At 33.6% G+C, this 11,318-nt stretch overlaps 1 protein-coding gene and 1 long non-coding RNA gene across 9 annotated transcripts in view; one reads left to right on the top strand and one right to left on the bottom strand.

Moving 5' to 3' along the window:
• Positions 1 to 11,318, bottom strand: part of TMEM67 (transmembrane protein 67) — a 54,898-nt gene that overhangs the window by 1,606 nt on the left and 41,974 nt on the right. For 4 of the 7 annotated variants that reach the window (XM_014728050.3, XM_001914955.6, XM_014728051.3 and 1 more), the window contains 7 exons: positions 10,302 to 10,442; positions 7,834 to 7,914; positions 7,228 to 7,344; positions 4,120 to 4,236; positions 3,911 to 4,015; positions 3,258 to 3,360; positions 229 to 371 (listed from right to left, as the gene is read on the bottom strand). In XM_014728050.3, coding sequence (XP_014583536.2) covers positions 229 to 371; positions 3,258 to 3,360; positions 3,911 to 4,015; positions 4,120 to 4,236; positions 7,228 to 7,344; positions 7,834 to 7,914; positions 10,302 to 10,442 — 807 coding nt within the window. The remainder of the gene's footprint in view (positions 1 to 228; positions 372 to 3,257; positions 3,361 to 3,910; positions 4,016 to 4,119; positions 4,237 to 7,227; positions 7,345 to 7,833; positions 7,915 to 10,301; positions 10,443 to 11,318) is intronic. The other 3 variants (XM_014728052.3, XM_070222298.1, XM_070222299.1) reach the window with 1 other exon arrangement.
• The window catches only part of LOC102148452 (uncharacterized), an 82,364-nt gene that overhangs the window by 49,665 nt on the left and 21,381 nt on the right, over positions 1 to 11,318 (top strand). Inside the window, exon 3 of one of the 2 annotated variants that reach the window (XR_011421604.1) lies at positions 9,610 to 9,671. The exons of the other annotated variant lie outside the window; for it this stretch is intronic. This is a non-coding gene — a long non-coding RNA (uncharacterized lncRNA). The remainder of the gene's footprint in view (positions 1 to 9,609; positions 9,672 to 11,318) is intronic. 2 annotated transcript variants of the gene reach the window in all.

The raw sequence follows: 11,318 nt of genomic DNA, 5'->3' as shown, positions 1-11,318 counted from the left end.
CAAGCAACTTATGCCCACCACAGGACCCCAGTATTTCATTGACCCTGAAGGAGAATGCATAATGAGCTTGGCTGAAACGTTATGTCTTTTTTTGGTGGGGTTAATCATATTCTAAACTTTTACAAATTCCTAGTGAAAGTAGATATTGTTACTCTCGGCAATAAAAATAAGTATCTGCTTTCAACATATTTCTTTTAAAAGAAACCAAGAAAAAATTTTAAAATTTACCTCTTGTTGTAGGTATGTAAGGAAGGCTGCTAAAATAAAATTCTGGTAAGCCAAATCCACAACACAGAAGAACAGCAGATCATAAATAAGAAGAGTGGCTTCATTTCCATAATACAGAACACTGCTGAAAGAATAACTTTCATCTATTTAAACAAAAAATAAAGCAATTTATAAGATATAAATTAGAAATTTGAAAACAGAAAAAAACTGTGATAAACTTCTGGTGATAAAATTGGATATTTAAAAACAGCATACTAGAAACTACTACTTATAATACTTCAGGGCTTATAACAAAAGAAACAAAGGGTATTAAAACTTGCTAATCTAAAAGGTTAGTCAAGGAACTCTGCTCACAAAAAGCAGTTTTAACATTCACATCAAGGGTTGGTAATTGCTAGCACTGCAAGCATACAGTCAACACCTTTCAAAGATCAGGTGATGAATAGCCTTTTTCTATTTGTTTATACAATGAAAGGCTAGAGAATCTTAGAAAGATTCTCTTAGATAGAGTAAGTTAAAAAAGCAAAACAAAACCAGCAAGGACTGGAATGGTACCTAGTGTGCTATGATTTGTGTCTCAAATAGTCCCTTAAGGTTCTGCTCGGAGACCTCTCCTCTTCTCACTCCACAACGAGGGGTTCGTCCTTTGTGGGATGTGAACACCCTCTTAAGATTCTGACAAAAGCTAGAGACTCTTTCACCGGAGGGTAAGAAAAGTACACATAGACGAATCTTGTGCACAATTTCAGGGAGGTCCAGAGAACCACTTAAGCTGTCTATGGATACCAAGTTAAGAATTTCTGTTTGATACAAGGGGATGTCTGCCATGCTGGTAATGTTCCTTTTTGATCAGTGTGCTAATTACAGGCATACATTCAGTTTGTGAAAATTCACTGACATTTAAGCTATATCCTTACAAAATACACACATCTGTATAGATATTATACTTGTGTATCTACTTAAAAAACCAAGCCTGCTCTATATGCTCTTCCTGGGTGATCTTTCACTGCCATTGCTCCAGCAATGACCTCATTTGATGAGACTTCTCAGCTCATTGTGTGCCTTTACTTTCTCCTAAGATCCAGTTCCTTACATTTAATGCTTTACTTGACATCTCTTCCTAGATGTTCCAAAGGTACCTCAAGGCAACATAATCAAAACTAAATTCATCCTCTTTCCCTCATAACCTGGTCCTCCATCTGCACTCCCTGTCTTAGTGAAAGGTACCGCCACAAACCACCTAGTCATACAAGCTGGAAATCCGGGTAATTTTTGACTACTCTTTCTTTCCCACCCCCTTTTTTCCTTAACATCTCTGGAAATCCTTTCTTCTTCTTTATTCCCATCAGTACTGCCTTAGCTCATCTTCTCATCATCTCCCAATAAAGATGAAGATGATGATGATGGTATTATTATTAGAAATAGTAACAACATCTCTTTACTGGGTGCCTACCCATACCAGGTACTGGTACATAACTGCTTCTTTATACATGGTAATACATGTATAAACAAAACAACCTTTAGAGGGTTACACTTAATTTTACAGACAGGGCATTAAAGTTTAGAAAGGGTAAACAATTTTCTCAAGTTCACAAAATCAGTAGACTCAGATTTTGAATCCAAGACCAGAAGACTTTGAAAGCTATATTCTTAATGACTAAGCTACATTGTTATAGTCTTGCATCTCTTTAACTCAACCTATTCACTACTGCTAGAGTAATTCATTCAATTTACAAATCAGATCTGCTTAGGACTTTTTGATCACATCCATGTTCATTAGCAGTGGTTTCCAAATTGTTTTGATCATGTATCCCTATCAGAATAAAACGTTGAGGATGCATCCCACAATAGGCATATTTTATTAATTACTACTATATATATTACACATTTAAAAATATATAAATTAAGAATGATGGAATTGCGAATACACACATAGACATTCTAATATTTTATTCTCAAAGCTCCATGGCTCAGTCTCCACACCTCCTGTGGGAAAAAAATTTAAAAAAAAATTTTTGGAAAAAACTGCTCTAAAGGATAAGGCAAAACTCCTTAGGGTGTCAGACAATGCCTTTGGGATTTGGTCTCTGCCCTTTTTATCTTCCATGCACTCTTTCCCACTGTCCCACTTCATGCCAGTCTTCAATTAGAAAGTTCGTAAGTGCAAAATGCCCTTTCCCCCTTCTGCACAAATGTCTTTGCCTCTCTTCCCTTGACCCTCCTGTTTGACAATAGTAACTTATTTTTAAGACCCAGTTCAAATTCCTCCATGTTGCCTCTCTGGCTTCACCCTGTGTCTGGTTAGATTTTCTACTTTCCTTTCTATACCCAGTATAACCTGTGTCTGCACGGACTTCTATCCCAGCCTCGTTCTACTCACCCATTCACATGCCTACCTTCCACAGTCTAATAAAGAAGATGCTCAAGGGAGGGACCATTGGTGTGGGTATCCCAGGACTGGCCAATTCAATTAACACGTGGATACATGATATCTAGGCCAGGACAGTGATTATACCATTTCCATTCTTACCAAGCCATACAAGAGGTTATCAGTCACATTAAAAGTGACAAATATACTACTTTTTTAGTGATAAGAAACCAGGTTTAGTTACTATTCCTGTCACAGATATCTGTGATTTTTAAGAGTTTGGATAAAATGAAAAATTAAGTGTCAAAAATTAATCACAAATGTTATTCTTCTTTAAGTGTTTCATAAGGTTGCCACTGAATGAATAAAATCTAAATTTTATGTATTTCTTTTACTATCTCTTCTATGTGTATCATTGATTTTGAAATCCAGCTTTTTGATTTTCTTGTAGAATAATTATCTTTTATATATTTGTTTCTTGCTACATGACATAATAAAATGGAACACAGAAAACTACTGTAATTCCATGAAGCTAAGTCCATTATGTTTCTTTGTTTTTATATAAAATTATAAAATCAAAAGAAAATTAATAACTATAAGCACTTTATTTTTCAAACTTTGAAAATAGTAATCAAGTTCAGCAAAGGCATTTGAAGGATACCATTGTAAAAGATGCTTTTTTCCATTGGTTCCATGAATTCCATTCCAAGAATTCTTTCAAGAAGCAATTTATCCTTTATAAAGTAGTCCATTTCCTTATGAACCTGATATAAAAAGCCAGAGATATTTCAAAAATAGCAGTGAAATAAATGCTTCCCAATTTTTATAAAAGTCAGAAGGAGAGAAAATGAAAAATGATAGTACACAAAGAAAATCTGTTCTTCAAAAAAGACTGAATTTACTACACTGGGCTATGTAACAAAATTCTCTTTAGGAATGTTTTAAATTTTAAATGCCCATAGTAGTATTTAGGGTTAGATATACTGAAAATCAATTTCTGAACAAACTTTTCAGTAATACAACCATAGCATAACATATAATGAATAATGTAATATTTTGATAACTAACAAAATTTCAGTACAGACGTATTTTAAGGTGATCATCATTATGCTAATAGATATGTAAAATATTATTTTACTTTTATATAATATAACTCTATCCTTAAGGCACAGTATTAATTTTCACAGCCAAAAAAAAGGGGGCAGGGCTCTAAACCCACTGACTTGGTTGACTGAAGAAATAATTGACACTCCTGGTTAATTTTTTAAAAATTGCATCTGATTCTAGCTTAAATAGAAATGCTGACATACATACATGATCGATGAAAGAGCCAAGAAATTTATTCATAGTATGATATGCTTTTATACTCTGCTCAAAAGTACTTGCTGATGAACTCAATAGTCTAGCAGGGCCATTTTTCTAATATGAAAAAGAGAAGAATAAATGGAACATGCCTTATGTTCTTGTTATCGAAATAATATGAAATATTGGCAAATTACATTTAAATTGTACTTTATACAAACCCTTGTTAGTGTCTCATGAATTCTGTCATAGTGTTGTCTCATCTGGCTAGAAATTGCAATCTGAAAAGTCTGACCGTCGGTGTTTGGCACCAAACCTCTCTGGCTACACAAACTTTCCTGAAAAGATGTAAATTAAGATCAAGATTATGAAAATTTTGTCTATCTCAAAAAGAAAATACAACATTTTTCTTTTAGTTGGTATCATATATTACAAGATTTGGAAGCCAACTGAAATTTTACTGGAACTATCTTTGAGATAAAGAGATTCTAACATTATCCAAAGTTCCCACTCCCCTCTAGGTTTTACTAATTTCTATTTTGTCATACTCCCTTGCAAGTCTTTATATCATCTTCTTTACTCTGCCCTACTTTTAAAAAAAAGTCTCATGCTAAGTTCATTGAATATTGATATTCTTAGCTTTTCTTTACAATTAATTTTACTGCTCTTTAATACATAGCAAAAAGTCTAGTCTTAGAATTAATTACTTTTATAAATGGTCTTTTTTGTTTTCTAAACACTTTTAAAACGTTTCCTTAATTAATTCCAAAAGGTAGTGATACATGACCGAACAGTTAATGTTACAGACCAGATATCCATTTCAGGTCTCCTTGACATGACGTGAATCTTGACCACCATAAAACATGTAACGTTTTGCCCTACCCAACACCTAGCCAATTCCCATTGGTGCTTCAAGGTTCAGCTCAAGTATTCTTGCCTCCATTCTCTTGCCTTTATTTGCCTACTCCAGAGCCTAATATTCTCCTTCTTTGTCTAAACCTCATCTTCAAACATAATATAACACTTGGTTTTTCTACTGATTTAAAGGACATCTATGCGTAGTGAATTTCTCTATTTAAAAAAATGTTTTTTTTCCTGATTAAAAAAGCACATGCTATAGACAGGTACAAAAAAGAAAAGAAAAAAAATCACCTATGCTATCAATACCAAGAGATACAGGTATTTTAAGGTATTTCATTTCCAGTTCATTGTCTAAGCATATACATATAGATGGCACAAAACTGGATCACAACGATCTCTTTTTCACTTAACATTAGACATTGAGCACCTGTCCATGTCATTAAATCTTCTAAGAACATGATTTTTAATGTCTAAGATTTCACTGTATAGGTAAATCAATTAGTATTCTCTCATTTTTACATATGTTTTTGCCCTTATAAATAACCCCTGTGACGAAGATCCTGAACCTAATTAGCTATTCACATTGCTAATTATTTCCTTGAGTTAGATTCACAGAATTAGTGAGTATATTAAGAGAGTAATGAATTCTTAAAAAACTCTTGGCATATACTGTCAAACGCCCTCTACAAGGTTTGTAAAATTTCTCTGAGACCAGTAGTTTTATGGGTGCCCATTTTACTGTCCTTGATGCTATTAAGCATTTTTCCCCTAAAGTTTGCTAATTTGAAGACAGTAAACCTATTATTTTTAATTCACTTCTTTCATTTTTTATGAGTTGAACATTTTTTAGAGGTTTATTAGTCTGTTCTATCTCTTATTTATGTATTTTAAAAAATCTTTTTGTCATTTTTCCATTGAGGTTTTAACTTAGTGTTTGCTTATTGATTTGCATGACTTTCAATACTGTTATCAATATCTTTGTCATATTTACTATGAGAATTTTACCCTAATTGATTATGTCTTTTATTCATATAATTGTTGGATATGTAAATGTTCTATACTAATAAAGTAAAATCGACTAAGATTCTCTTTTTGATGCTTTGTACGTTTTATGCTTAGAATGTCATCTCCCAATCTGAAACATTCTTTTCTAGGTTTTTATAGTTTTGTTTTTTACACTTAACTTTTCAATTCAGGTGTAATTTCTAATAGTTAACCAACTGATTCAGTTCAATGTATTAAGTAAATCATTCTTCTCCGAGAGGCTGTTATCATGTATTACATTCTTACAAGTCATAGGTATAGCCCCTTAATCAGTAAATCTTCTTGGTTTTTCCTCTTACATATATATTTTTACTTTATAATTCTCTCATGGAAGTTTTCTAATGTACATAATAGAATAATAATCCATCCATGACTCAACTTCAACAACTGCCAACATTTTACCAATGTTATTTTGTCTATCCTCCCAACTTTTCGTTTTTCTTTCAAAGCAAACCCCAGATAACATGTCATTTCATCTGTAAATACTTCCATATGTATCTCTAATAAGATCTTTAAAAAAAAACATGCCATTTTCACACCTAACAAAATTAACCCTTCTTAACATAATTTAATTTTTAGTCCATTAGATCTCTCAGATTTTTTTCCCAAAGATTTTTTATAGTTGGTTTGTGTGAATCAGGATTCAAACAAAAATCTACACATTGTATTTCATTGTTTTGTTTCTTAAATCTCTCTTACATGCTAACAGTTCTTCCACCCCAGCCACCAGCCCTCCTTTTCTGTTCATGCCTTTGACTTGCTGGAGACACTGGGTCATTTGTCCTGTGAGACATTCTGGACCTGGCTGATCGCTTCCTGTGGTATTATTTCATTTGTCTCTCTATCCCCTCTATTTCCTGTAAACTGGTGGTTAAATCTAGAGGCTTGATTATATAGCAGGTTCAATTTTCTTAGGCAAGAATATTTCATGGGTGATGTTATGTACTTCCTACTAAGTCATAACAGGAAGTGCATAATGTCAGTTTTCCTAATTTTCACTTGTAGTAAGATTGAGCCACTGCGTTCAGATTATGTTAACCGGATTCCTCATTATAAAGTGCCCTATCAACCTTCACTTAATTGTTTTAACATCCATTGATGGTTATAGCCTATATGCATTAATCTATTAGTCTTTACAAAATGGTGATTTTCTAACTTAGAATTCCTTTTACTTTCTTCTATATGTAAGAACTTTCCCTCATATATTATTTGGTTACTCTGAAATACAGTCCACATAGGAACACAGGATGAAATTTGATTTTTTTCCCTTTATCAATGTTCACGGTAATGAGTTGGTACCCTAGCAACTTTGAAAAGTACTCAATGAGGATTTTTTAAAAATACTATTACAAATCCTAGATATCTAAGAAAAGAGAACCCATCTCTCAACTTAAAAACAAAAAAGATGTAAAATATATTCATACCGCTTCTCTTTTAAGATTCATATTCATTTCTTCCATATTAGTATCTGCATGTCCATGTACTGATCTACCATGAATGTAATATCCAAAACATTTGTGGGACAACAGAAACACCGATATCTATAAAAAGAGAAGGATAAGGAGCAATTAGCAACTTACCTAAAAAACAACAAAAATTAAGTTTTTCTTAAAATTGCTTCCTTTCTCTCAAAATACTAAGGGTTGAATTCTTTGAAGATATATAAAGAGAATAATAAGGTAACAAACGATAATGAGGTTATTAAAAAAAGTATATGGAAAAGAGATTGAAGATATTTTCCAAGAAAGGAAGAAATAGGGTTGACATATAAAAACTATTCAGGGAGTCTGGGCTGAGTGAACTATTTGGTGGCATAAGGAAGTCATAATTAAGAAAATGCAAATAAACAAGAAAAAACTAAGGCAGTAACTATTAACTTGTAACTCATCGTAACTTTCTGGGATGTACAACCAGTGGAAATTAGACTAAAAATCCAATCATATCAAATCACTTTTAAAGCCTCTCTTAATGGACTCATGACCTTTAAAAAGGGGAATAACAGTTGCAAGATACAGTCAGAAAGTACTTACATTGCTCATACAGCATAAATCAACAAACTGTCGAATTTTATCTTCTATAAATCTCTCATAAAAGACAGCAAAGAACACGATCTGAAACATTAAGCCAAGTTCATGCTTATTAGCTTTTAGGATTTAATTTTCTTTTATAGCCACAAGGTAGTTATCTTAAGAAAAAACAAGTCCCAACCAAGAACACATTGGTCTCTAATGGTTCCTATGGGATAAAATCCTACTTATCATTTCTGATTCTTCTGTCAAAGGAAGAACGTTTTGGAATTGTGTTAAGATTCATTGAGGGAGCTTATTTTGAATTTTAAAAACTTTTCTATGCCATTAAAACAAGATAGGACAAACAGGACGAAAAGAAAAGAGCTTTAAAAAATTTAGAATCAACCAATGTAATGACCAGATTTATGTCTGGTTCTGCAATTCTACCCATCTCCTAAATTCCAAAAGCCGTTAAAGAAGTTGCTCCTTTTCAAATTAATCTTCTCTGACAGAGTAGCATATAAAAAGCATATATGCACATATATGCGCAGACTGTGCCTGTGCCTGTGCAAGCTAATACCTGCTTCTACCTGTCATGGTAAAACTTCCCCCTTAAATATTCATTCCCCACCCAAAATAAAAGACACCTGCTCCCCTTTGTTTCAGGAGGCTCAACTTTCGAAATGATTCTGTGAGGTCTCCTATTTGCTGCAAATAAATTCTACTTCGTGTGACAACTACTTCTGGTGGAGGCTCTGATACTAACTTGCTAGGAAAGTGAACCCACTTTGGTTTGATAACAAGATGGTTGTTGCTGCCCCAACAATCCTTTCCCCTTTCTTCTTAGTGACAAACCCCTCCTTTGAGTGGGCACACTGCTGCCCAGCTGAAAGATGACAGTGCAGCGAGGTGTGGCTATGTGACTAAGATCTGGCTAAGCAGACGTTGAACAGCACTTCTGAAAAGGCTCTTAAAGAGGAGAGGGCGAGCTTTTCTCCCCAGACTCCCTCCTGCAACTCCATCAGCCATTATGGACCATGAGGTGACCTTAGAGATAAAAGTCCTGAGTGCAGAGCAGAACAATAGGCTTCTGGGTTCTGACAGCAGCCACCACGCTGGCCCTGCATCATTGACCTCTGCTCTTCTTTCTCATGGGAGAGATAAAGTTCTCTTTTATTTCAGCCACTGCTGAAATATGGAAAGCTTCAGATGGTATCCTTTAAATTCTCTACATCCAAATGAATCCTATCTATTCACAAAAACATATTGGTATGTATACAAAATAAAATATTTTCTTACTATTATTCCGATGATAAACATCAAACCCCATACTCATTTGATCCTACCTATTTCAAATTCTAATTTCCCTTTCTCTTTCTTTTCTGATTATCAAATTCTCTCTCACTAGCTCTATCACGGTAGCTTCAAGTCTGAACAAGTCTTACCAATTTAAAATAAATGGAAACTTAAGAAGTCTATTCGCAGGTTACAGAATGCCACTTGGATCCATTTCTGTAGGAATTTTGGGATTTCAATCCCAAAAGATCTTTAAAAATAAGCTTTTTAAGGCAGTATTGATTTGCCAGGTTATAGGAAGTTTAACTTGGTCTATCCAGAGGTCCCATCTTTATTTGTTTATTTAAAAGTTAAAGGAATTTTTAATAAAACAGAAAGGCTCCTTCCATTCATAGGCGTGTCTGGAAGCAAGACAGAAGTACAGATATCAGAGTTAGTGCTTTAGCTGCTGATGCTTTCTTTTCTTTCCTTTCATTCTTTTGTTTTGTTTTGTTTTTTAAGGTTTAAGAAGATTAAGGAAGTAAGCATAGAAGAGATCCTCTGCTAGAGCCATGGCACCTGAGGTTGAGAAAATTTATTTTTGGTTTCAGCTATTCCAATGAATATTTCAAAGAAAATCTCACAGGGTACTGGCAATTTGAATGAGATTTAATGATATATTAATAAATGTAAACAATAAGCTATATTTTAAAAGAAAAAATATTAAGGGAAGCTTAGCCATCCCTGTAGTTTTATACAAAGTAAACTAGGAATCCATCCTATGACTAGAAAGCTGCAGACTGTCAAAGACCCTTCAGGGCACCACTCCTGATAAGACAGGAACTCTAAAGTCAGATTGCCTGGGTTCAAATTCCAATTCTGCCAATCTCTAACTGCATGACTTAAGGCAACTATTTAACCTTTCTGGGCCTCCGGGTCCTTGTCTGTAAAATAAGGATACTAACAGAACCTATCTCTGAGGGCTATTACAAAGATTAAGCAAGTTAACACATATAATGCAATTAATTAACACAGTGCCAAGCTTATAACACTACGTAAGAATTAGCTATCAGCTACTATTATTATTCTTGTGGTCACCTTTTTTCTGCTACAGAAATCAGGACGTGAGTAATATCTGAGGATAATTAGTATGTAAACACAGTTATAATTATAGAGAGGCAATGTTGCTTATGCATAATATAATCTCTTGTTACCTGTATAATTCCAATGACTAGCCAAAGAGCAGAAGACACTGCATATCTCAAAATGCGGCTATAAGGAGCTATGTAGCTAGATGGGCTTCTGGAAAGACTAGAGGATGAATCCATTAATGCTAAGTTCTTGAATCCTACAACCTGGAGTAAAGAGGAAAAATAATAATTTAAACAGACATGGATAAAGAAAATTCTTCCAGTCTGAAAATGAGACACTTCTGCCTATTTCTTACCTTGAAAAACTAAAATATTCAAGTTTCTACCAACAGAAGAAAATCTAGATAAAAATAATTATCCAGTATTTTAAATAGAAAGTATTTAATAAAAAATATTTAGTTAGTTCATTTGGTATTCTCTTCAATATGCCTAAGGGCCAAATATAACTTTATTATCATATACACTGACAAAACTCAAAAATTTCTGCCAAAAGAATAAAACTTTCTTCAGTAAACTACCAATGAACAATCAGCATTTCATAAGTTTTTAACATATGCCAGGCATTATACAAAATACTTTTCATACTTTAAAATAGTATTTTCCAAAGTATCTCTTGAGAAGAGATATCTTCCTTGATAAAAGGAAGACATGGTTAAATAAGTTCTGCCGGTATATTATACTCACTTCACGCCTTCCACTCTCACAGAATAAAGGCTCTGGGAAGTTTTATGGCAGAGGAATTCTACATGACTTTATAGAATCCAGTGTTTTCAAAACTTACTTGACTATAAAACTTCTTTCTCATGCAACATGTCTTAAAGCTTTAAAAAACACTGCTATAAATGAATTTTGGAGATATTGTTCATATGTCCCAGGGACACACACATTCTTCTCCTAACTTTAAAAAAGGAAAGGAAGGAGAAAGGAAGGAAAGAAGGTAAAAAGTAGGAAGGCAGACAGAAAGACATAAGAGTTAATAACTGATATCTAACTTTATTTAAGCAGCTAATTCCCGAGAAAACCTGTTACCCATATGAAGTTTCCATATTTCAGTCTCATATTCAGTACTGAATACTTCCT

The sequence above is a fragment of the Equus caballus genome, chromosome 9, assembly GCF_041296265.1.
Source record: "Equus caballus isolate H_3958 breed thoroughbred chromosome 9, TB-T2T, whole genome shotgun sequence".
Taxonomy (NCBI): Eukaryota; Metazoa; Chordata; class Mammalia; order Perissodactyla; family Equidae; genus Equus; species Equus caballus.
This window is presented reverse-complemented; position numbering and strand designations above follow the sequence as displayed.